This window comes from Chiloscyllium plagiosum, chromosome 17, assembly GCF_004010195.1.
Source record: "Chiloscyllium plagiosum isolate BGI_BamShark_2017 chromosome 17, ASM401019v2, whole genome shotgun sequence".
In the NCBI taxonomy this organism is placed as follows: Eukaryota; Metazoa; Chordata; class Chondrichthyes; order Orectolobiformes; family Hemiscylliidae; genus Chiloscyllium; species Chiloscyllium plagiosum.
Genome location: NC_057726.1, coordinates 55,988,529 through 56,016,169, shown reverse-complemented (window position 1 = coordinate 56,016,169; position 27,641 = coordinate 55,988,529). Strand labels below are relative to the sequence as shown.

The 27,641-nt window shown below is 40.3% G+C and overlaps 1 protein-coding gene across 1 annotated transcript in view; it reads left to right on the top strand.

Moving 5' to 3' along the window:
* The first annotated feature begins 214 nt into the window (after positions 1 to 214).
* nup93 (nucleoporin 93) overlaps positions 215 to 27,641 on the top strand; it is a 120,627-nt gene continuing 93,200 nt past the window's right edge. The window contains exons 1-3 of the mRNA XM_043707163.1: positions 215 to 291; positions 24,244 to 24,441; positions 25,708 to 25,825. Coding sequence (XP_043563098.1) covers positions 24,263 to 24,441; positions 25,708 to 25,825 — 297 coding nt within the window. The 5' untranslated portion in view covers positions 215 to 291; positions 24,244 to 24,262. The remainder of the gene's footprint in view (positions 292 to 24,243; positions 24,442 to 25,707; positions 25,826 to 27,641) is intronic.

Genomic DNA, 27,641 nt, shown 5'->3' with positions numbered 1-27,641 from the left:
TTATTTCACTACATTGTCGGTCACACTCGTTAATTTCATTTAAACACCAGCTCCTGAGGTTACAGTCTAATGAATTAAGGCTCTGTGATTGGTTGCTGCGGCCAGCCCGCCGGGACCCTCCGCCAATGGAACCGCCAGCAGCCGCACGTGGCGCGGAGACGGACCAATGAGAAGGCGGATGTGTGTTCCGGGCTGCCAATGGGAGAGCGGCCCGCGGTGCAGCCTGGGTATCGGTCCAGGAGCAGGCGGCAGCCGGTTGACGGAGAAAGCAGGCCGTGGTCTGGGAGAGAGGTAATAACAGAGGGGGGTGAGGGACAGACACAGGAGAGACAGAGGGGTAACGGGGGCGGTGCTGAACTGGTGATAGGGTTATCCGAGGATCATGGTGGAGACAGGCCGGAGTGAGAGGTAACGTCAATTATGGACAGGTGATGGCAAGGTTGGGCATTGGGAATCCACTTGGTGCTCCCCTACCCCCGCCAGGAGCAGGGGGATCCCAGTCCAGGTGCATACTCTCAGTCTCTGGGCAGGGGGTGGCCTGTTTCATCCCCTGGAACAGTTGTGCCAGCCATCCCTGGATCAGGTAGTGTCTCTGTCTTCTCAGAGTCTGGGTTGAAGGCCCCCTCCAGAGCCATATAGTTCCAGGCTGGCAATCCCAGTACAGCGTTCAGGGAGATCCAAGCTCTTAAAGTGGCTTGGTATGCTGTCAGTCTTTGGTGCCAAGTGAGTGCAGCCAAGGCAGGTGTTGCTGGGCCCCCATTCATCCCACTGTCAGTCAGTGCTGGGGGCAGTACTGCAGAAGGAGCTTCACATGGTCAGATAGCATTATTGTGTGAGATAGTAGGGTGCTTTGATCATACTTTTCTATGAATGTTGAGGTGCTGGAGAAGGTGCAGAGTTAGAGTGCAGTGATTGAGAAGGGGTGGGTTGTTGTAATGGTGTTGAAGGACCACCACACTGCCAGCGTAGCTATGTTTCTGATCACTTGTGTTGCAGTTATATTTTGGATGAGATGTTGAACAGAGGTCCTGACCTTATGCAAGGAATTGAATTTTCTTCCTGAATTTGAAAGTATGCTACTTCAATTGCACACTTGCTTTCAAAAGTATTTAACTTGCAACAGCAAATAATCTGTCATCTCCAGCATTTTACAATACTGTCTGTAAAATCAAGCCTGAAAACCCCCACTGTTAGACATTGTTAAAATTGCTTAAGCACACTTTCAAACAGATATTGATGTTATTCCCTGATCTACCGAGTTAGCTGAACCATCCATGATCGCAACTGGGAAGCAAAAAGTGTCTGATAACTGTGTTTGAGGGAATCATTTTCTGAGGTAGATTGCAGGAAACTGGAGACAAGCTTTTAAAATGATGTCAGTCTCTTCTGAAAGAGAATTGGAGAATGATTGTTTATCATTGGAGAATGTCTAAGTAGTGTCTTAACAGCACTGGGGGTCAGCGAGAGATCTCGGGTCATACATATGTTGATCTTTGAAGGTCTATATGCAATAATTTAAGTATGGTCATATAAAAATATTTTTAGATTGATATTCTAGAAATATTGAAAAATGTAAACATTTGGAAGCAATATTGATTTTTTTTCCCAAGGGAACAGTTGTTACTGTTGGGGTATAATGTGCATACGTGGGCATCCAAGTTTAGCATTGATATTCAAGCCATGTAAAAGATAGTGAAGCTTTGATAGAATGGCATCACATGAGAGATTATGAAAGAATGCAGCTGTTTTCATTGGAATTGAAGCTAAGTGGAGAGGTCAAATTGAAGTTTTAAGTATTGAAATTTTCAGAAGATAATTAAGTGAAGACATATCCGTGATAGACATGTTAGCAATGATAAATAGACCAGGGTTATCGCTACTTAAGAAACAGGAAGTGAAGACTCTAGATTGTTTGAACCTTTTCCACCATTCAGTACGATTGGAACTGATCTAACTCAATTCTGCTTTCCTGCTGTGTCTCCATATTCTTTAATCTTCTTAAGTATTCAAAACCTAATGATCTCTTCCTTGAATTCATTCTGACTGATCTTTTAGTGGTGCCTAAGGTAGAAACTCCCAAAGATCAATTTCTCCTTGGTGCCTAATGTCCAACTTTTGACCTTTGACCTTGACCCTTTAGTTCTAGATTATAAAGCCAATATCTGTCTGTATCATGCTTTTGAAGAGTGTTGCATGATTCAAGGAGATCTCCTGTCATTCTTCTAATCTTTAGAGAATTTAGCCTATCAACATGATCTCTTCTGAGGCAGTCCCTTCATTGCAACAATAAATCTAACAAGCCCTTATTTCATTCCTTTTTGAAGGTGGAAAATCCTTCTTTGATTGAAGAAATCAAGATTGTACACATCACTCCGGGTGTCTCACTGCCTAGAAATTTTCAGCAAAGTTTCTTTAGAGTGGTATAAATTGGGAGGCTTGTTTCTGACAAAGATGGTAACATGTTCTTGAAACCATGATTTTAAGAAAGGAATAATATAATTGCCAGTAAATTGAGATTAGAATAGTTTAGCGTCGTTTGGAAACTTAACATTGGCATGATAGCTGCAGTGAGGGTCCCCTGTGTTATGTTTTGTATGATAGTGGAAAATTAAAGAGTATGAGAAACTGTGGATGTATTTGAAAGACTTAAGGATGTAGGCAGATTGGTGAATTAGGAAGATTTGATGTAAATGCATTCATAGTAGAGAATTGTAAAGCAACATCTTACTCAGAAAAACATCTGAGTTTAGATATGTAATAATTAGTAAAATTCTTAAGAGTTGAAGAAGTAGAGGTGTAGCTATACAGATTGTTAGGAGGGATTAAATGGCGTATTATAAGATCATAAGATATATAGGTGTAGGGGATTTGTTTCTCAACCTCATTCTCCTGCCTTCTCCCTGTAACCCTTGATCCATTTACTATTCAAGAACTTATCCACTTCTGTATTAAATATACTCAATATCTTGGCCTCTGTAGCCCTCTGTTTGGGTGGGATGATGCAAGTGGTGATGTTCCTTTGCATTTGCTGCCCTTCTCCTTCTAGATAGCATAGGGGTGCTGGCTAAGGAACCTTAGTGAGCTTTCATGGTGCATCTTGTCGATCATACGTGCTGTTTCCAGTGGGTGTCATTGGTGGAGATGGTGAATGTTTAAGGTAGTAAATGTGGTGCCTTTCAAATGGAATGCTCTGTCTGAGAAAATGTAGAGCTTCTTGCGTGTTGTTGGAGCTGCACTCCTGCAAGCAAGTGGAGAGTATTCACACTCTTGACTTGTACCTTGGAGATGGCGGCAAGGTTTTGAGGAGATGAGTTACCTGATGCAGAATTCTTAGTCTCTGACTGTTCTTATACTCAGTATTTATATGGTGGCTCCAGTTCAGTTTTTGGTCAATGGTAACTCCCTGACTGATGCTAATAGGGCATTCAGTGATGGTGATGCCATTGAATGTCAAGGGACCATTGTTGGATTCTCTCTTGTTGAAGATGGTGATTGCCTGGCACTTGTATGGCTCAAACATCTTTCCAATTATCAGCCCAAGCTTGAATTTTGACCAGATTTTGCTGTATTTGAATACAAACTGCTTCAGTATCTGAGGCATCATGAATGGTGCTGAACATTGTGCAATTATCAGTGAACATGTCCATCTCTGCTCTTATGACAGAGGGAGCATCATTGATGGAGCATCTGAAGAAAATTCGGCTTGGAATACTACCCTGAGGAACTCCTGCAGAGATGTCAATCATCTCAATCCCAGGACCTCCAACAATTACGGCCATTTTCCATTTTTCCGTGTGCTAGGTTTTTTTCCCTACGGATAGCAATTTATTCCCTATTTCCTGTTTACTTCAATTTTGTGTGGGCTCCTAAATACCATGCTAGGTCAAATGCACTTTTGTCTCTCCCCTGCAGTTCAACCATTTTGCCCTTATTTGGACTAAGGCTATAATGAGCTCAGGAACTAAGTGACCGTGACAAAAGCTCCCTATCAAAGGGTTTAGCCTGAAATGTTGACTTTCCTGCTCCTTGGACACTGTCTGACCTGCTATGCTTTTCCAGCTTCACATGTATTGATTGTGAGCATTAGGGAGCAGGTGCAGCTTTATAGAACTGTTGTTGATACCTTCATACACTTTGCTGCTGATTGAGCATATACTGGTGTGACGGGTGTTAATCAGGTTGGATTTGTCTTACTTTTTGTGGACAGGATGTGATATACCTAGACAATTTTCAACCCTAGTTTTGCCGTTTATGCTGGAACAGTTCAATTACTGAAACCAAATCAAATACTTTAAATGATTTAACTGAATGCTCTCGGAACCAACCATTCTAAATGTATTTTTGTAAACTTTCAGAATATACATTGATTTTCAAACTTGCCCGACTATGTCTTACTGTTTACTATGGGTTTTGTAATTCTTGCCCCTTTTTGTCAATAGGGTGTTAATCTTGCATGTTTGTTATTAGAATCTTATGTTATTTGAACCATTTTTATTGCCAGACCTGAATTGCCTGAAATGTAATCAAAATATGGCATATCACCCATGCTGGATTAGTGCCATGATTAGAATCTTTGCATAAATTATATCCTGGATTTGATTTGAAAACATTTCAGGAACAAAAAACTAGTGTAGTTAAACTAACTCAATCTACACACTAAATAAAACAGAACTGTGGATGTTGTAAATGATTAACAGTATCCACGGATCTTTCGGTTTTTATTTCGTGTTTAACTCATTTCTTCTTGGCATGCCCACCTTGAAGAAATCTTGCTACCTTCTCTGATCACATTTCTGTTCAAATCTTTTCTCTTGTCTACCGTCATTAATTTCACTGTTGCTATTGGTATCTGATCAGGTATTTGCTAAGATTTGTTTCCACATTCCTCAGTGCCTCTGGCTCAGACTCACCCTTTTGGATTCCAACTCCAGTTTCATCCTTCGTGCTTTGCCAGTTCTGAGGAAGGGTCACTGGACCCAAAACGTTAACTGTGATTTCTCTCCACAGGTGCTGCCAAAAACTGCTGAGTTTTTCAAGCGATTTCTGTTTTTGTTTCCATCTGCATGCGTTCCTTTAAAACATTACGTTGTGGGACATGTCATGTACGAGACAAGAAACTGTTTGTTTGGTTTTAGGAGAGAACTATTTTGTTAAGTTAATTCTGGTGATACAATGTGATGTACCAATGTAAGCTGGCATTTATTTAAATTATTGAGCTTATATAATTCATCTAGGACAAAGTGTCTTCTTCCACATTTATGCAATCTTGGCTCTCTCGTATCAAGATCTACGTGTGATTTGGCTCAAATAATTGAGAATTGTGAGGAAGATTATTTTCTGCTTTATATCATGCATTGTTCACACTTAGCAATGCCGAAAACTTGTACTGAATATATGCACTTGGATCACTTGTGTGTTACTAGGAATTCTGAATAGCTGTTACACTCACTTTTCAACAGCCAAAAGGTGCGATAACCTGAAATTGTAACCCCTCACCTTGGGGTTACACATTTTCAGGGTTTACATTACTGATAGTCAATAGTTTATTCATGTTGTTGGATGTAATTTGTAGAACTGTTGCCATGTTTTCCCATATGTTACTATACTTCAAAGTATTTCAGTATATAACTGCTTTGAGAAGTTTCTAGATGATCCAGATAGCCCTTTTGTCTCGCCATTCCCTTATAACACAAGATTATCTCTTGTGATCTCTTCTACATGAGCTTTAGGATCTTGAATCACTTGCAATCTTTTTAAATTAGTTGAAAGCCCATTGAATTATTAGTGTTCAAAATTAATGTTTGCTGAAAAGTCATCTTTGTATCAGGTTGCCTAATATTATTAGATCATGACAGGAAAGTAATCTGTGAGCATGCTGCCTCCTCATTCCTTTAACTCTTGTTTGTAATGGGTGCAGGCAACTGTTTGTGTAGTATGCATTCAAAAGTGGTCATGAGCTTTTCCAGTTACTGTTGATTTAATGAAAGACTAACTAAACTAGACTGCTGAGTCATAATACCAACTGCAGAATGTTGAAACTGCAATTAAATTATTGCTTTCTGCATGTGGCTGTGTTTTTGGAGTTAATGTTGCATTTCAGAGAAAGTTACTAATTGTTACATTTGGCTCAGTTTTATCTTCCTATTGACAGAATTCTGCCAGTCATTCCTTGTATTTTTGTACCCAACGGTAGCCCTGTCTTCTTGACAAGTTACTGACTACCTGTGTTTAAAATATTCAAGTATTCTTCAATGGAGGTTTTGGATCTAGACCTTTTTGTGAAAGTTTCATTTCACTGCACTGCTCCCTTGAGAGATGAGTGGTGCTAGTACCAGTAATGATGTTTACTCAGGATACAGCAAATTTGTCAGCTATTTCTTATAAACCCAGAAATTTCTTCTTTGTAAAGATTGTGTTGCCACTTAATGCATTTAAGGACTATTACAATATTTCAAACTTGTCCTTTTAACAATCTTGAAGATTTCATATTATTATAGTTACTATGTGTTCAATACAAGAATGCTCTAAATTACTTAATTTTGCTCTTGAATAAAGATACATGCCGTGCTTGCGCAGTATGTTGAGATCATCTGCTTACAATGAGACTTTCAGCCCTTCAATGAATGAATTTGTGTTGATAAATAATAAAACATGAAAATGATGTGCATTCCTTTGCATCACAGGATGGTTACAGACGGCCATTCCGATCACCATGTATGTTCTCTGAAGGAGCAATTTACTGAGTATATGATACCCTGGACCTCTTCCTGCGTACCTTGCTTTGGATAATGCCTTCCTAAATGTCTCAAATGAACCTGCTTCTACCACATTTGGGCAATGCAGTCCAGATCCCGACCAGTTATTGCACGGAACAAACTTCCTTCTTGTCTATGTTTTTCTTAAGCCGTCACCATAATTTGGTGCCTTGTTCTCATCTGTCAGTGAAAACCGTTTTTTCTGTCTACCTTTTCCTGACCCCTCCATTTTGAATGCCTCCATTACATCTCTTCTGAAACTTCTCCTCTTGAAGGAAAACAGTTCCAACCTTTCCAATTAATCTTCAAAACTGAAGTACCTCATCCACAAAACCATTCTTGTAAATCTTTTCTGCACCGTTTTGAAAGCCTTGACATTCGTACTAAAGTGTGGTGGCCACAACTAGACACAATACGCCAGTTGAAGTCAATCCAGCATTTGACAGGAAATTCAGCAAATGTAAATTGAGCTGTCAGTGATTGAACACTTTGCAGTTGAACAGTTATTTCCCTGATGGCTTGCACTTCAGCCCTAAGCACTAATAGAATTTCTGTCTGTATGCCAGCCCATCACTCTTCTAATTGATTTCATGCAAGCATTAAAATTTTGTTGTCTCATCCTGATTGTAAGAACATGAATGATCTATGACCTGGCAGGAATCTTTTTGAGAGTGCATGTTTATCTGTGTGCAAAAATTTCATTTCAGCTGAAAGCCACTACTAAATAGTGTCAAAATATTTGGTAGTTTAATAAGGCACTTGAATGTGGTTTCCAGAATTGAACAGAGTTGAGGTCTAACCAGTGACTTCTAAAGGTTTAATGTAACTTGTCATCAAAAATGTTTTATTCCTGACCTTTATTTTGGATCATACTGTAAATATTACATGAAATGGAAGAGTTTCAAATGCCAGTGCTTTAAGACTTAACTCACTTTTGAGTGGGAGAGGCCCTGATCTGTGGGACCTATTTTTGGTCATAATGGTACTATTTGATGTTCAGAGAGTTTGAGGGGAGAAGGGGCCCAGTTGTAGATTGGTAAAATTTCAGCAAATGTTAAACAATTGAACCTGAAGTTGAAGTGGACTCCATGTTAAGGGTTTCTCCAGAACTCTGTACTTCTGGTTGTGGGTATGTTCACCGAGCTGGAAAGCTGATTTGCAGACGTTTGTCCCCTGTCTAGGTGACACCTTCAGTGCTTTGGAGCCTCCTGTGAAGTGCTGCTGTACTGTGTTGTCTGGAATGTACATGGTTTCGTTCCTGCTGCTTCCAGTTGCCGGTTCTGGTCGTTCGTTGTAGTGACTAGTATATTAGGTCTAGATCAATGTGCTTGTTGATGGAATCCATAGCTGAGTGCCATGCTTCTCGAAATTCTCTAGCTGTCCTCTGTTTAGCTTGTCCTATTATTGTTGTGTTGTCCCAGTCGAATTTGTGGTCCTTGTCACCTGTGTGTATGGCTACTAGGGACAGCTGGTCGTGGTGTTTACTGGCTGGTTGCTGTTCATGGATGTGGATTGCTAGTTGTCTGCCTGTTTGACCTAAATGGTGCTTCATGCAGTCTTTGCATGGAATCCTGTAAATTACATTAGCCACGCACATGCTGGGTATAGGGTCTTTTCTCCTGGTAAGTTGTTGTCTGAGCGTGGCTGTCAGTTTATGGGCTGTCATGGATCCCAGTGGTTGGAGAAGTCTGGCTGTCAGTTCCAAGACAGTTTTTAGGTAAGGCAGCATGGCTAGTGAGTAACCTAACAAGAGGAAGGAACAAATCCCCATTCAAGATGGCTTGAAGATCTTTCGTGTACCGAACACGAAAAGGGCAGTTATAATGATGACTATCATTGGCAAAATTTGAATGCATAAATAATGCAATTTAAACTTATGGAAAGGAACAAAGGAGAAGGATGTTGGTGAAATTTGCAGTTGAGGTGGTGAACCCACAATTATGTGATATAATTTTTCAATCGGCACATCTTTGCCTTCATGTATTTGATACTGTTACTCTTTTAAAAAGGTTGCTCAGGACCCTGTTTGATTTTTCAGGCTTTTACCTACATGTGATATGTGTAGGATGAGTGTTGAACGCAATGATGTTCAGCCACTTCTGCCCTGGTAGAAATGGGAGCAATCACAGGCTGCTGTTTTGATTATTTTTATACTGTCACTTTCACAATGTAACTGTTGTCTCCGGGGAGACAAACAGCTCTATCATCTGCAGGAACCAGCCTTTGAAATATACTTTAAATTTTCATAGTAATCGTATTTTCTGGACTTGAATTCTGAATTAAATCACTATAAAGCTGCCTTGCATGCAGTAAACCTGGTTTCAAACCACAACTGCCTTCAAACAATCAGAATAGGCTTATTTTTCAACCTGTTTGAAATGTCTCCTTCTTTGTAAAGTTCTGAAGTGAGAATTGAGATAGCAGCAATTTTTGTATTGATGCAAGATGCACATATTGAATTTGAAGGTAACGTTTTCAGCGGTCCACTTATAAGACCAGATGGTTGGCAATGTCACAAATGTAAATAACATTTTTAAACACTCTAGTTGTGATGTTGAAATCACAGCAGTTATTGCGTTGTGGAGATGCAGGCAATATGTTTTACAGTCAGTGTGAGTTCGCCACACCTTCAAACACAAGCCACTGCAATGGTAGATCCATCTCTCTATGATCTCCTATTTATTAGTTATACTACATTGCTTTAGCCTAAGTGACTATGTAGCCAAAAATGCACATTAAGTTAGTGACCCAGTTTTACACGTACTTGTAATGAAGTATAGGATTAGTATTATGTAGCCTGATTTATGGAGCAATTTTTCTGTGGTCAGAAAGATCTACTGCAAAAAATGGCTAAGTCCCTTGCTGTTTATAGTGAGAAGCTTGGGGATGCAATTCAGATGCAATGCAACATCCTCCATTCGCACCAATTTTAAATTCTGATTTTCATTATTAAAGTTTGGAACTCTTAATACTTCAGTGTGAGCAGGAACTGTCTTTGTTTGGCCCATACTCTGCAAACCTTTCCCTAACTCAATGCTTTGTATTTAAATGTAAATTCTGTCCTTGGTAAAACTGCGGACATTTTGCTCCTGTCTGGAAAATTAACCTACTTGCCAGCCTTTTAAATAGACAGATTCATTATTTTTAATGATCAGTTTCAAAGTCCATAGCTATACACTCATTTACAGCTGCATGTCCTTATTAAAGCATGATTTGGCCGTGCTCCCAGAACTCGGCCATCACCATCGCCCAGCAGTTTTAAGTCATCGCTAGATTGGCATAGAGCGCGACGCCAGGGGTTGCTCCTGATGGTGGGAAGGATTGTCGGATCCCACTGGACAGCTATCGTCCTGCTGCAATCTGCTATCCTCATCGGGTGCATGGGGATTAGAAATTATCCGAACAGCAGATTGCAATCACAGCACCAAGCAACCGAAGAGTGCTGCTCTAAAACTGGGAAGTTGGAACATCCAGGCAATGATGACCAGCCTCTTAGAAAACCTCCAGGACGACAGCGACTCTAGGAAATCAGCTCTCATAAATAACAAACTCAAAAGATTCAATGTGGGCATAGCTGCCCTCCAGGAAACAAGGCTGGAATAGGCGTGCTCACTGAAAGAAGGACTACACATTTTACTGGCTGTGGAACGGCTCTCATGAGCCTAGAGCGCATGATTTTAGCTTCGCAGTAAAGGACAGCCTGATGAACACAGAGCCAGGCAGCAATGGCTCAGAGTGACTCCTGACTCTTCACCCCAACACCACTGCAGGCCCAGTCACCCTTGTCAGCGTGTATGCCCTGACACTGTCCTCTACGCCAGACACAAAGGATGAGTTTTATGTCCAACTTGTACGTCTCATTAGCAGCATCCCTAGGAAGGAGCAACTTGTTCTTCTAGGCAACTTCAATACCAGAGTGGGTACAGACCACAACTCGTGGCCCTCCTGCCTTGGGCATTTTGGTGTGGGCAAAAATGAATGAAAACAGACAACGACTGGTTGAGCTGTGCACTTACTACGGTTTGTGCATCACCAACTCCTGCTTCCAGACAAAGCCTCAGCACAAGGTTTCCTGGAGACATCCATGCTCAAAGCATTGGCACCAACTCGATCTGATCCTAGTTAGATGTGCTGCCATCAAACATGTTCTCCACGCAGGCTCTTATCATAGTGTGGACTGTGACATAAACCACTCCTTAGTGTGTTGCAAGATCAGGCTGCAACCTAAGAGATTCCATCGCACCAAGTAACAGGGGAACTTTCCCATCAAAGTCTGCAAGATGTCCCAGCCAGACCTTGTGCAACATTTCTCAGAGGTTTTCAAGAGAGAACTCAGTGCCTCACAAAACAGAGACTCCACCACAGAGAAGTGGGAAACCTTGTGGGATCCCATGCACCACACATCCCTGGTTATTTTTGGGAAGAAGACCTGCAAGACACGTGACTGGTTTGAGGCTAAGGCAACCCAGATGACCCCCATTGTTGAAGCCAAGTGTGTTGCCCAAGCTGAGTACAAGCGGTCAGCTAGTGGGAAGTACCTGCAGATTCTCGGTCTACCAGGAACAAGGTTCAGCAGACCGCCATGCAATGCACTAACGAGTACTGGACACAGCTATGTGAGGAAATTCAGATGGCCATTATAATGGGGAACATTAGGGGAATGTATGAAGGCATCAAGAAGGCACTAGGACCAGCTCAGAGCAAGACAGCTCCCCTCAAATCCTCTATTGGGGAAGTAATCACACACACAACAGACAGTAGGTGCAGGAGTAGGCCATTCTGCCCTTCGAGCCTGCACCACCATTCAATATGATCATGGCTGATCATCCTTAATCAGTGCTGGAAATGTGTTGCTGGAAAAGCGCAGCAGGTCAGGCAGCATCTAGGGAACAGGAGAATCGACATTTCGGGCATTAGCCCTTCTTCAGGGGTCGATTCTCCTGTTCCCTAGATGCTGCCTGACCTCCTGCGCTTTTCCAGCAACACATTTCCATGCTAAGATCATTGCCCTGTACAAGAATAAGGGTGAGAAAAGTGACTGCAACAACTACAGGGGCATCTCTCTCTCCTCAACACTGTTGGCAAAGCCTTTTCTTGGGTCATCTTGACTCGCTTGCGGAAACTGGCAGAATGTGTGTCACCAGTCACAGTGCACCTTTTGAGTTAAAAGGACAACAATAGACATGATCTTCCTTCGCCAACTGCAGGCGAAGTGCAAAGAACAGAAAATGCCCCTGTCTGTCGCCTTCATCGACCCCACCAAGGCATTTGACCTGGTCAGAAGAAATGGCCTTTTCAAGGTTCTCCTGAAGATCGGCTGCTCACCAAAACAGCTAAGCATGATTGAATCATTCTGCAGTAACATGAAGGGGACAGTGCAGTCTGACTGAGCCCTTCGGCATCCACAGTGGTGTCAAAAAAAGGCTGCATTCTTGCTTCCACACTCTTTGGGACTTTTTTTTGCTGTGCGCCTGAAACATGCCTTTGGCACCACAGCGGAGGGGATTTACCTACGCACTAGATCAGATGGCAGGCTCTTCAACCTGACCTGCCTCAGAGCCAAGACTAAAGTGCGTGCGGTGCACATTAGGGACATGCTGTTTGCCGACAATGCTGCGTTTGCAACACACACTCAGTAGGAACTCCAGCCACTGACACACCGCCCCTCTCATGCTTGCAAGGATTTCAGGCTGACTATCAGTCTGAAGAAGTCAAGCATCCTGGGACAGGACACAAAAGCACCACCAGTCATCACCAGTGTCGTCTATCAGTTTACATACCATGGTTCTACCATCACTGACAACCCCTCCTTCGACAAGAAGATCAGGAAAGCAGTCTCCACTCTTGCTCGCCTCACGACTTGAGTATGGACAAATCCCAAGCTGACAGTGAAGACAAACGTCAGTCTACAATGCCTCCATCATAAGCACATTGCTGTACAGCAGTGAAACATGGACTACATATGCCAGACAGGAGAGAAGACTTCCACTTGAGGAATATTTGCTATATCCTGGGCATATTCTGGCAAGACCATGTCCAATGTAGCAATCCTATCTCGTGCTGGCCTTCTCCACATGTACACTCTGCTCAGGCAGTGGAGACTGCGCTGGCTGGGCCACATCCACCGCATGGAGGATGTCCGCATCCCAGAGGATATTCTCTATGGAGAGCTTGCATCCGGGAAGAGACCCACTGGGCGTCCCCAGCTGTGCTACAAGAATGTCTGCATGAGGGGCATGAAGGCACTTGATATCATTACAGGGTCCTAAGAAAGGCTTGTAGCTGACCACACCAGATGAAGAAACACCCTGAACCAACACCTCAAACCAGGGGAAAAGAAACTGAGGAGCACTGCAGCAGACAAGCGGGCACGCAGGATAGAGTGCAGCAGATCAACAATTGCATACAGATGTGACCTTTGTGACTAGGTCTGTCACTCCAGTATTGATCTCTTAGGTCACAGGAGACGTTGCTTCAGGGAAGCCGAAAGCTAGAACAACAAGGATACAACCCATGGTCAGCATCACCGAAAGGGCGCTCATAGTAAGATTCTAAATTTAAACCTGGTATTTTACAATGTATATTTTGAGAGTTTTCATATTAGCTTTGATTTTTCTCATTGAGCTGACCAGTATTTTTTTTGACATAATAAATGAACACTTTACTTGTGTAGACCTGGAGGTTGTCATTTCAAAATACGCTTAACAAGAGTCCTTCCTGATTTGATGTGGTGCAGTTCTGATGGAGAAGACAAAAATGAATGGATCGTGTATTTAGATGCTCAGAATAGGGATTAGCTCGAAAAATGAGTGCAAGTCAGTTATTGCACGGTTTTCCAGGCTTGTGCAGCTCAATTCAGTTGCACCATTACTACCCCTGTCAATGTCATACTTTCTGCCTCCTTCCAAGCTGCAATGATGCTTTTATTCCTTTCCTCTGTCTTTTCCAAAGCTGGAAATACCTTGATTCACAAATCCTTTCTTTTTTGGGCAGCTGAGTGAGTGTGAAGGAGGAAGCTTCCACTTTAAGTTACAGCATTGCGCTTAATAGCTCATCTTTATCACTGTGCCATGATTGGGCTCAGCACCCCCAGGTTAGGGGGAGTGAAAATTGTCTAGGTTCAGGATGTTAACTTCACACCTGTTTGTAGGTGTCCCAGTGCTTTATAATTTTACTTGGTGAAGAGGGAGGAGGAGTAAATTCCTCCTTGGCCAAATGCTAATGTTTTTCAGTTGTCAAGGTGACCTGATGTTGTCTGTTTTTAATTAATGGTGACTAACCGGTGTGAATGATCTGTAGAAACAGACAAAGGCAAGAGACTGGATTTATAGAAAATTAAGATGCAATGAAGATCTGCTTTTGTATATGCTTATAAGAAAGGCATTTGCCCTACTCTGCTTTTTAATAAGGTCACAGCTGATCTCTTTCTTCAACTCCAACTTCCCAAATGTCCACACAACCCTCCATCTCCTTAATATTCAAAGTTCTACCAATCCTGTTTTGAGTATATGCAGATCTGGCATCCTCTGCACTCTTGTCGAGAATTTCAAGTATTCAAAACCTGCTGAGTAAAGACGTTTTGTATCTCAGGTCTCAATTTTTCAATCGGAGTCTCTTAATTTCTCAAGATATTGATCAGTTTAAAAAGGTGTCTGTGCATTGATGCTTTCTAAAGGGAAGTCTCCAACTTCTGTCAACAAAATTACAACTTCAGCAGTTAAAAGCAAAATGTTGTTGATGCTGGAAATCTGAATTATAACCAGGAAGTGCTGGAGAAACTTAGCAGGTCTGGCAGCATCTGTGGAGAGAGAGATAAAATTGATGTTGAGTATCCAGTATGGCACTACTTCAGAACTTCCAGCACATCCTATAATATTGCATGGCATTACCTATGCTGCCCTTATTTACCTAGTGTCACGGGGAACTACATCGCTGCCACATACTCATCCTCTACTCTGCAATAAGGAATCAAACTGAAAGGAAGATATCTCTATTTGTGGGATTTCAATCAAATGAACACCAACCTGACTCTCTTTAACAGTAGATTTGGATAAGATTTTTAACCAAACTGTGTCTCTACTAAGAAAGTGGGAATCATGTGCCTTCTTGATAGCAATCACAACTTTATTCTGATTTCTCTAATTGCTAATTCTGCATGACATTAACATATCAACACAGTGTGTGACAGGGATGATTGGGGACATCAATTCCTAAGCTTTAAGCTGCAGGGTATCTTCCACTTTTGGCCTGAAGTGCCCAATGCTTCTGCTATTTTTACTAAATGTGATGCAATTTCAGCTCCTTGCTATCAGCTTGAATTCACTCTTGTAACAATATTCATAGTCATAAAAGTGACAAAAGCTTGAATCACCCTTCTGATGAGGTTTCTTTTGTATGTACATCAAAGGCTTTTCCAAAGTGGCGCGATCATCATCACAAGGTCTAGAATGTAATTGCAAGCCCAAAGTTTCTACCATGACCAGTTCAAACTGGATAATCCACTGTCAGATCAACATAGAGTCATAGAGATGTACAGCACAGAAACAGACCCTTTGGTATAACTTGTCCTGTTAACCTAATGATGCTATCTTCCCAGTTCCCTCAGATTGTTGCATTTTTTTTAACTGGAGTTCAGTACCTGCCACACTCCAATGTCATTTATAGATATTTTACAGATATTGTCAGTGATATGACACCTCTGTTTCAAAAGTTTTTATCAACAAGTGAGCCTGCTGTAATGCAGCAATAGGAAGTCTTTTGACATCTCTTGAGAATTTAAAGCTGAAAAATCAACTGATCCAGGCATAATTCCAGCCAAATTATTCGCACACTTTGCCGTCATTTCAAATCCACAAACAGGACTGTCCTGGTAGACCCATCATTTCAGCCTGTTCGTGTCCCACTGAACTTAAGTGTGACTTGATGGTTCAGAGGTACGGACACTACAACCGTGCCCCAAGAACCCATGCGCACAAGAAGCTATGTCATTAATTGACAGATTAACAGAACTCACTATAGTCACCTTTATTTTGACCTTTCCTATAAACTTTAGAGTAAAAATTGGCTTGATGTCAACAAAAATCACTCCCCTTTAAATGATTGCTTTGAACAGTTCTTGCTGTTATTTGCTCTTAGTTTCTCCACTTCTTGACTAGAAAGAGGCTATTGCAGAGCAGTTGTTGCAAAAAAAAACAAAATTTATGTTTCAGATTTTTGTTACAGTCTGTCAAAGATCAGCTTTGGATCAGAACTTTTAGTGCTTATTTTGCTCTGGGCAAGTGTGAATGTGCTACGCAGGAAGTGTATTGTACAACCAGATCAATACCAAATTTAATATCCAGGTTGGGCTGGGAAGTACACTGGCTAGATTGTGCTCCATTGCAGATTCTTGCAAAAGAGTGTTGACTCTCTTCTGAGTGCCTAATATTAATTACAAAAGTGTGCTCTCCAGTGCCAAATCAATTCCAGCTACCTTGTCACTACAACACATTGTAGATGAACTGGATTCTATAATAATTTCATAGAATTGGAAAATTGTGGATCTTGGCCATTTTTGATGTGTTCTCTGGTGTGCAAATATGGGGTAAGCTTCATTACCAGACTACCATAATTGCAGAGGATGTATCGGTACTCTTGGCAAATTTAGCAGCCATAAATGTAGCCAAATGATTGATTTAACCTGATCTGATAATGCCCAAGAGCCTGGTTAAAATCAAGCTTTGTGGTGTTTTGATGTCCCCTGTTGGTCTTTACGGCCAAGGACCACTTCAGTCCCGCGTGTTCTATAATGCTTTCCTGCGCAATCCAGGCTGCAAAGTCTACTCCCAATAAATTTAATGAAGTACTGTGCTGATATATTCTTCATTGCAGGTGTGAATTGAGCTGAATTTGGGCAAACTGAATAAAGAAAGAAGAATTGAACAGAAGAACTCTATTGAAGGGTGGTGATATTGACATTTTTTAAGGGGTTATGATCAAGGTTTAGGGAGGGAGGGATGGAAAGAAAGAAAAATAGTTTGAAATGCGGATAAAGCCTGACCTTGAAAGAGAAAAGGAGTTTCCTTAATTTTGAAAGGCAAAAAAATTGATTCACTTTGAAACAGGAGGAAAGCATGGAGCAAAATGAAGGTGACCCTTAGATTTTCGGGAGCTAACAGACTGGAAAGAATTAAGTGAGTCCAGGGTTAAAGGACAAACTAAGGGCATTTTCAGTTGTTAAGCAGTTGTGATAATATTGATAGAAGTGAATGGATTGTTGAGAAGTGATAGTGTAGCGATAATGGTAATTGGTTACTGGGGCCTGGTAGGGATAAGAAGGGAGACAGCATTAGTTTTCCCATTACCTCTACAAAAATCATTCTGTAGGTCGGGAACTGCCTTACTGAGCACACTGTGCTACCTCTCCTCTCCATCTGAAAGGAAAATTTAAAAACAGACTGTGACAGAAGGAAGTACAAAAAGAATTGAGGCAAGAAAAGCAAAAGCAAGACACTTGCACAGATGGTGTAATAATAAACACAAATAGGAAAAAATGGTTTCTCCTAACTACCTGGCAATAGCTCTTTTATATTAAAGTAAAATCTTCTGTTTGCTTGGAACTCGCAATGTGGCAGAAAGTTGGCAGCAGTTCCTGTTTCCACATTTTTAAATGGAAACTCCTGATGGCACGGTGTTAAGTTGCTTCTTCCTGGCTGTTTCATCCTTAACTCCTCCATGCTCTTGTTATGCCCTGTCATCTTCTGCAGCCTTGATCTCCTTTTATTGTTCTTCATTCGTCTGATTTGTTATTTTCCATCTATCCGTGTTGCTCACTTGAAATTCATTCCTATCTCAAGTCAAGAAGGTTGTGGATTCAAGCCCCAGTCCAGGATTTGAAGTCAATGATAAAATTCCAATGTAGTACTTCCAAGACTCTGGGCTATTGGAAGTGCTGCATTTTGGGTGAGATTTTAATCAAAGATTTTGTCCTGTCATATGGATAGTAGGTCACCATGATACTGTTTAAAGAGGTATGTTGAAGACTGATAGATTTCTATTTGTTAAAGATGTCATGTATACAATGATATTGCACAAAAATGGTGTTAAGGAATGCTACTACAGGAAGGACAGAAAGGGAGGCATGAAAGGAGGGGGAGGTGGTCACAGGTGAGGTGCCAGAAGACTGGAAGTTGGCTAACATGGTGCCACTGTTTAAGAAGGGTAGTAAGGACAAGCCAGGGGACTATAGAGGAGTTGGGAGGTCATGTTGTGGCTGTACAGGACATTGGTTAGACCACTTTTAGAATATTGCATGCAATTCTGTTCTCCTTCCTATCAGAGAGATGATGTGAAACTTGAAAGGGTTCAGAAAAGATTTACAAGGATATTGCTAGGGTTGGAGGATTTGAGCTATAGGGACAGGCTGAACAGGCTGGTGCTGTTTTCCTTGTAGTGTCGGAGGCTGAGGGATGACCTTATAGATGTTTACAAAATCATGAGGGGTGTGGATAGGATAAATAGACAAATTCTCTTCCCTGGGGTGGGGGAATCCAGAACTGGAGGGCATAGGTTTAGGGTGAAAGGGGAAAGATATAAAAGAGACCTGCGGGGCAACTTTTCCATGTAGAGGGTGATACGTGTATGGAATGAGCTGTCAGAGGAAGTGGTGGGGGCTAATACAATTGCAACATTTTAAAAGGAATTTGTAAGGGTATATGAAAAGGAAGGGTTTGGAGGGATATGGGCTGGGTGCTGGCAGGTGGGACTGGATTGGTTTGGGAAATCTGGTTGGTATGGACTGAAAGGTCTCTTTCCGTGCTGTACAGCTGACTCTACAACTCCTGATTAGCATTGTTTAGCTACTTCAATCCTATTCTGGGAGCTCCCTGCCGAGAATCTCTTCCTCATTTCATGTTTTAAAAATCAATTGTCAGAACCCATCTATTTGGTGGTCGAGATTTTCATTACGTTGTCAAATTTTAGTTGCTGTAACTTGATTCTAAATCTTCCCATTATGCATTTTCGGAGCTTAAACATTAAAGGGCAGTGTAAGTAGAAGTTGTTTGGGATATAAGAAACACATGATTCCCTTGCAGAAAGACACTTTAGCTTCAGAGGCAATTTAGTTGAAAGCCTGTTGTTTGCTCGTTCTAATGACAGACTGTGCCAAGACAAAGATGCAATGATCCCATTATGTTGTCTGGTGCAAAGTCCGATAACAAAAATTTATTTGAAAGCCACAGCTCGTGGATTAAAAATATTAAATAGATTAAGCTTTGTGTTTCACATTTCACTAGTGCTCCTGCCCTCTCACTCTCCAGCATTACTTCACAGGCTACAGCACTCTCCAGCATTACTTCACTCTCCTGCCCTCTCACTTCACAGGCTACAGATTCATATTGGAGCATAGTTCAATAGGTGCTTGAATCTAGGATTTCACTCAAATAACAAAGTTTCATGTGTGATTTAACAGTGAGTATGTATTGATGATTTAATTCTGAATTTAGTCACAGCCAAACCCAGTTTTGAATAAAAACTGAAAGAACTGTGGATGTTGTAAATCAGAAAAAAAAATTGCTGGAAAAGCTCAGCAGATCTGGCAGCATCTGTGGAGAGAAATCAAGAGTCAACATTTTGAGTCGAGTGACCCTGCCTCAGAGGGTCTGAGGAAGGGTCACTGGATCTGAAATGCTAAATCTGATTTCTCTCCACAGATGCTACCAGGACTGCTGAGTTTTTCCAGTAATTTCTGTTTTGTAAACCCAGTTCTGATCCTGCTTTCACCTGACTGACTGACATGTCCAGATGTTTCTTTCAAGTAAAACTGAATATATAATATTTGGCCACAGATACTGCAGCTGATTTTCCTAGCCCTAGGTTAATTATCCCATCCATTTATTTACCCAGTTGGTAACTCCGCATGCCACAGAAATTGAATCTGCACCTACACTGATTTATACTGTTTAGAAACATATTTCGGGTGCTCTCAATGTTCAGAGTTTCACATCAGCTACATTTCTTGCAATATGATTCGGAACTTTAGATTCTGCTACAAAGTAAGAGTGTTACATATTAAAGTAATTCATTGTATATGAAATATTTTGTGATGTTTGGGAGGTGAGGTTAAGATGTTATAAAAGTGCAAATCCATTCTTCAGAAATCTGATTTGTTATTGCGTAAGTGGTGTGGAACACATCTACTTTAGGAAATAAAAACTGAAAGTGCTGGAAAACTCTACAGGTCTGGCAGCAGCTGTGTAAAGAGAAACAGTTAGTTCTGAGTCCAAAGATGTTTTTCTTAATCTGGACTTGCTGAGTTTTTCAGTCATTTTTCTTTAATTTCTGATTTTCACCATCTGCCTTTTTTGTTTTTGTTTAAAAGCTAGTTTTGATTTTGATGTCTACTTTAAGATAGATCCAGATTCCTGCACCATGTAAAAATGTGGTTGCCAAATGATCATTGAATTTGTGTTATAGTATTTTGCATCATCATTTTACTTGTATATTACCTAGCTGCATCAATCCTTTGCATTTTATATTGTTAAGATGTTGAACTAAGCCTGCTCTTAACTTGTTTTGCTTTTCTGGCTTTTTTTAACTTTGAAAATTAAATGGTGACTGAAGCTCTAAAGCTTCTCAAGTAATCATCAATCTATTTTACTGGGCAGCCTAATCTATAATTCTGGATGGCACAGGTTAGAGCACAAGAGATCATATCTGTTCATATTGGAGTTTTGAATCTAAAGGCTTTGAATCCAGTCTGTGAAAATGAGGATACAGGAGTTGACAGCTTCATATCCTATATTTATTAAGAGTGGATGCACTGAGCAAATTGTTTTCAAACTCCGTTACAAGCATTTATTCAGGAATTTCTGTGCTACATGTCCTGATCAAGTATTGTGTTGTTGATTGCATTTATGTTTCTTTAAAAGTCAATTGTTGATGACTTCTATTCACAATATAATTTCTTTTCATCCAGTTATGGGATGTGGGCATTGCTGGCTGGCCAGCATTTATTGTTTGTCCCTAGCTCCCCTTGAGAAGGTGGTGGTGAGCTGCCTTCTTGAACCGCTGCAGTCCATCTTCCTTCTGTGAGCTGACCCATAATACCATTAGGGAAGGAATTCCAGGATTTTGACCCAGTGACGCCGAAGGAACAGGGATATATTGTAGCTGCACTGTAAATTGGAAGAGCTGGCAGGTGTTGGGTTTGCCCAGTTTTTGTTATAATAAAGCTGGCATTTTCAAATCTGAAGTTTAAGATTTTTTTTAAATCCGAATCAGGGAAGAGAACCCAGGTACCATCAGATTTCAATGTTTTGACTTCAGAGCATGCTATTTCCATTGTCTGTTGAGAAAACACTTCCTGAAATAATAGAGCAAAGAACTGTGGATGCTGGACATTTGGAACAAACCAAAACAGAAATTGCTGGAGAAATTCAGCACCTTTGGCAGCATCTGTGGAGAGAAAGCTGAGTTAACTTTAGCCCAGTGTAGCCGTTCTGAAGAAGGGTCACCAAACTCTAAACGTTAACTGTTTCCTCCCCACTGACCCTGCCAAATGTGCTGAATTTCTCTAGCAATTTCCTGTTTTGGTTTGTTTCTTGAATACCAACACTTTTCCATCGTGTAGCTGACATTGTCTTTTGATAAGATTAGGTAGTGGATTCATAGAATCATAGCAATTGGCCTGCTGTGCCTTTTGTCAGTTGCTTGACAATTCTAACCAATTAAACCTAACTCCTCTGCTCTTTCTTCGCACTCCTTAATTTTTCCATGCTGTCAAGTATTTTCCAATTTTCACTGATTTGTTTTGATAGTCACTGTTGTCTATTCTCACAATTCTTTCAAGCAGTGTTTCTCAGATCATAGCATCTCGCTGCCTTTTAAAAAAAAACAGTTTCCTGATGTCACCTTTTTTTTGCCAAAATCCTTCAATCTGTGTTATTGAATTATTCATGCCATTCCTAACAGTTTATGGATAGCTGCTGTCTCAAAACTCTGAATATCTCTACCAGATCTTCTCAACCTATTTGTGGTGCAGAACACATCTCCAGGCTGACCACATAACTGAAGGACCTCACATCCCTGTTGCCATTACAATCAATTTCTTTGGTAACTTGTAACTCTGACTCTGAGTCAGGGAATTATAAACTTTTAATTACAAAAGCAACATGTTTATATTTCAAGTACTTCCAATCTGACAACCTCCCTTTCAATCTGCTTACATATTTTACATCTTTTAACCAAACTGTCAGTTGGACCTGTAATGACAATAGTCTAGGGGAAGTGAGAATTGAACCTAGACTTTCTGGCCTAGAGGTAGGGATAGACAAGTTCTGAATGAATGCATTGAAACACCAATTAATATGCAATTAACATCATATGACCTTGACATCCTCCCAAAAGGTTGATCAGAATTGAATACACTACTCCAACTGGAGCCAATTCAATGATTTATAAAAGGTTAGCATAGCCTTGCGTATATTTATTTAAGGCTTTTTAATTAATAAGTCCAACAATTATGGAGGCTCTTTTCTTTTACCTGCCATCTTCAAGCATATGTATACATACACCTCCATGTATCTGATTCTGCATCCCATTAAAATTGTACTTTTCGGTTTGTATTATTTGTCTTAATCTTCCCATCAAAATGTATTGTTCCACATTTCACTGCATTACATTTCAGCTGCACGCATCAATCGACTTCACCAGTCTGCGTGTTTCATCCGTACTATTTATTGCTCTTTTATTACATTTTAAGTTTCCTGATAGAATTAATTTATAGAATTCAATTTCCTAAATCATTTATATGGAAAAACAAAGCAGTGATTTTAAAAGTAGACCCTGGAGAATCGCCACTGTAGGATTTCTAGACATTTAGTAGGTAGTTGCTTAGGGGCCAGTTAATCAAAATAAATACTTTGTGATTGCAATCTTCCCAATGACACGGGCACAAGCGATCCACATAGAAGGCAGCCATTTTGTTTTCTGAGCGTTCTTATTCATTCCAATGCACTAGACGGCACTTTCCCTGGACTGGCATTCTCTTTATATTTTTTAATATCTGTGTATCGGTTGCAATTCACTTGGAAGCATTTTAGAAAGGCTGTAAATCATACTTGATTTATTTAATGGCATAACAGGCTTGAGTGCTTTTGTGGCTTGAACTTACTTCCATGACTTAACATGATGTTCTTGCCCATAAGAATGCTTGCAATTTTGGTGACTCTTCTGACCTGTGACATTCTGTATCACAGCAATCACTGTTAATATCTAGCAGATCTTATTAAAGGATTTGAATTGGAAATGAAGTGCAGTTTGTTTTTTACATTTGTGCAGCTCTGTAATAGGCAGCATTGCTTGGTTGCCAGATTATTTGTCCAATACCTGGTGTTGGATGAGCTATAGTTAAACGGAGAAAACACTGGTCATTCAGGCCATTGCCTGAAAGTCCTGACTCATGCCACTGATTCCAGATAGCTCCCTAGCCACTTACTGGGCTAAAATGAGTTGTTTAAGATGTTGGGATCCTATTTGATCCTGAGCTAAACAATGACTTCTATAGCTGCCACAAAGATTGCCTGCTTCTAACCTGCCTCCACTATTACCTCCCTCTCTATTGATTGCCAGAACAAATCCATTGGAATTGGTACTCCCAAACTAGACTATTCCAATGGTCACCAGGCTAACGCCTCATTCTCCACCCTGTGTAAATTGCCAACGTACGAACAAAGCAGCAGGTCTCTTGGCCCTTTCAGACTCCACTGTATTTGATAAGTTCATGGCTGATCTGATTTTAACCTCCACTCTACATTCTTGCTTATCCCCAATAATCTCTCATTCCCTTGGTAATTGAGTCAATCTACCTCTGCCTTAAAATAATTAAAGATACTGTATTTTGCTGAAGAGAATTCCAAAGACACTCAATCCTGAGAGAGAAAATGTTCACTCATTTCTGTTTTGAAAGGATGTCGCCTTACATTTAAACTACAGCTCCTAGTTCTAGATCACCCCATTAGAGAAACCATCATCTTCTATGTTTCAATATAGTCACCTCTGACTCTTCTAAACTCCAGAACAAATAGTCTGGCCTTTCTAGACTTTCGTCAAGGCTGTTTCAGATCGTTGGAGGCTCAGTGGCTCATGTGGTAACCAATACAACATTCCACTCATCCATCATATTCCTGATCCAACTCCCATCAATTTAAAATTCTTATTTTCATGCTCAGTTATTTTATCGTGTGTCTCCCCATCTTCAGCCTCACCACTCCTCTAAACCATCTCTCCTCTCTCAGGTGTCTGTGTCCTCCAGACTTTCATTAATCTAAGGTGTAGCGTTTCCTTCTTGAAGCCCGTCTCTCTGAAAAGTTTTGAGCTTGTTACCTATTTTTGCATTGTGTCTGAAGCATCTACAGTGGTCTTTCCATATAAAAAGCACCATGTAAGTGAAAGATTTTATGTGTAAGCTGTCTCCCAGTATGCCTCTCCTTTTGTTTCCTTTCTGCAGAATCTGTTCAGTGTTTATTATGGATATGGAAGGTTTCGGCGAGCTGTTACAGCAAGCTGAGCAGCTTGCAGCAGAAACTGAAGGTGTGTCTGAGCTTCCCCATGTAGAAAGAAACCTACAGGAGATTCAGCAGGCTGGAGAGGTCTTGCGCTCAAGGACCCTGACACGCACATCACAGGAGACAGCAGATGTCAAAGCGTGAGTAGAAGTGCTGACTTCCATGCGGAATATATTGAATTCTTACCGTAGATACCTTATGAGAATGATTTTACTTTATCACTGATGTTTCATCACTTTATTGTAGGATTACTTAACATGAACTGAAGCAGCGCACTAATTACTTTACCAGTGAATCAATTTGTATAAAATTTGACCAGTTCTCCTGTGATGCTTATGTTAAGTCAGGCAATCTGTTGTTTTTGATGACACATTTTGATTGTGCAGTGATGGCATGTTTTGATTGATTTTTGCTGTTAAGATGGAAACATGAGCTTTTAAGGTTTCTTCTGAGCTCTCTGCCTAAAGGCAAGACCTTGATGATTATTCACCAATCCTCAGTACAGCACCATTTTTTTTTTAAACTGTAGGGTGATCTACAAAATCTACTTCAGTCACAGCAGATCAAACAGACTGGAGGCACTAATTCGATCATCTAGCTGGATAGCTAACTGAGCTAAATGGCTTTCCCCACCACTGCTACAAAGTCAAGTAAATTCCTTGTTTGATCGTAGTTTAATTTGTTTGGTGAGGGAAAATTGGAGATGGGAAAGTCCCTGTTATTTGTCAGGAACGATAGACCTTTTTCTCTTTCTAATTGATTTGTTTTTCGCAAAGTGTGCCTTTAATTGTGTAATGGATGTGAGAAAACCACGCGTAACTAAACTGGAAGAAAGTCCTCACTTCATTAGTTAATAGGTTCTTGTGAGATTCATTGGATTCCTTTTACTGAAAGTACCAAACCACATGAAAGAAATATTTAGATGCTAAATTTCAGTTTTTAATGAAGGTTTGTTGTTTTATCTTGAATGTTACCTGAATTTTTAAAATAACCTGTTTTTTCACTTCTGTGTCACCTGTCGCGAGTAACAATCTAATGCTGTGATAGCAGACAAGCAGTTCTATACCTTGGTTTCTTTTAGTGCTGCTCCATAATCCATTCTCAATTAGCAAATGAGAGTTAGCTGCTTCTGCGGCTGTGGCTGAAATTGGGAAAATGTGGCCACATGCTAATATTCTCCATGTTGTGTCAAAGCAGTGCAATCGTGTTTTTCTTTTTACTCTATTTTAACAGCATGTAATATTCTTTTGATAGTTTGTTGAATTGGAAAAGATTTACAGAACATAAGGTTGATTGCAACATAATTGTCAATGCCTAAAACCAGCCCATGTAAAGTTGCAATAATTGTCGATAAGTAAACTTTGCAAATGCTGAGTTTTTTCCCTCCCCTCTTTTTCTTTAAACAGGTCCATTCTGCTAAGTTCTAAAGGATTAGACATCTCTCACATTTCTCAACGCTTGGAAAGTCTCAGTGCAGCTACAACATTTGAGCCTCTTGAACCAGTGAAGGACACAGATATACAGGTAAATGGAATCCTGTCAGTTTGCTGTCTTGGGTAAATGAGATGTGACTGCAAATATAGAGTATAAAATGTTTGCAAAATAAATTATACATCGACAAGAAAAGTAGATGGAATTGAAATATGCAATAGAAATTCTTTCCATACTGGCCAGTGTCCACTGTTACCAGTTCTGATTATGAACTTGTGTGGCTATCATTAGTTTTAGCTTTTCCACTGTGGTAGAAAACCCTGCTGATGTTTGTCATTTGATCCATTTTCGTTAGGCTGAGAATTAGTAAAGTTGAAACTTTATTGCTGGAACAGCACAGCAGGTCAGGCAGCATCCAGGGAACAGGAGATTCGACGTTTCGGGCACAGGCCCTTCTCCTGTTCCCTGGATGCTGCCTGACCTGCTGTGCTGTTCCAGCAATAAAGTTTCAACTTTGATCTCCAGCATCTGCAGACCTCACTTTCTCCTTGAGAATTAGTAAAACATTAGCCGAGAAGCAAAGTCTGATATTGGGCAATACTAAATGAAAACTGAAAAAACTGCGAATGCTATAGACCAGAGACAAAAACCGTGTAATTGTTAGAGAAGCTGAGCCGTTCTGGCAGCATCTGTGGAGAGAAAGCAGAATTAATGTTTCTGTTCGGGTGACCCTCACTGAGAACTGAGTTCTCTCCACAGATGCTGCCAGACCTACTGAGCTTTTTCAGCAATATCTGTTTTAGTCTGTGGTTTTGGGCACCCCTTCCACTGCTTTTTTTATTTGATCATAGATCCAAAATTTCCTTTGGACCAAGTCATCTTTATTTGTTTTTTAAAATCAATTTTAGCTTTGGTGTTAACACTTAAACATAACTTTTTATCAATCAACCACAAAGTTGGCATATTTTTCATTTTCAATTAATTCTTATGAAAAATGTAATTCGGAATGTGGATATATTGTTAAATGAAAATGTTCATTGGAATTACAAAGCAGTAATCTAAGTGTTTAAACAATGTCCTTAACTACAGTGAAAGTTCTATTAAAAACTTTACGCATTTAGTATGTATTGCTGCTTTTTATGGACAGTTTTATTTGGATTTTCATCAAATGTTGACTTGTATGTATAGATTTATTGCAGGTTTGAATAGAAATCTTATGTCTAAAATGATCAAGAACTTCTTTCTTGAAGCTCCTAGTTTCTGTAGTAGTTATGATAAATATGTTAAGATGAAAAGTCAATTTTGAGAAATGCTTTTAGTTCAGTCTATGGATTGTTAATTCAAAATTAGCTGAGTTTCTAACACTGCATGGTAGTTCAGTGAGGTGTTTCACACTCACTGTGTGTGGGTGGGAGACCGAATTGATACTCCAGAGAAACAGAAAGTTAAGACTTAATCATGTTTGTGGTCTTGTTGAAATCCATTGCATATTATCGGTAAGATGATTTATGCTTTTAGAAGCATTAAGGATCGTGCTTTTATTGTTGTCTACCTATAGTTTAATTTTTTAAATTTGGCTAATCCAGAAATAACTCTGCACATGTATGATGTACTAATAATAAGCATGAAGTTTCTTGGACAGAAGTTCGTTGCAATGAGCAACTGGGTTTCTGACTTATGGAAAATGAAATAAAACTGCTACAAAAGGAGTAGCTTTAAGTCTTATTTGAATATCCTAAAGTAATAATGTACTGATAACAGTGAATCAGAGGCCTGTCCTAATCTTTCATGGATTTCAGTGAGGCGAAGTAAACTGTCTGTTTCCCATATTGTGACCACTGGTTGTGGCAATATATAAAAATATATGGATTTTATAGAAATTTTTTAATCAGGTTTTTGTGTCACTGGT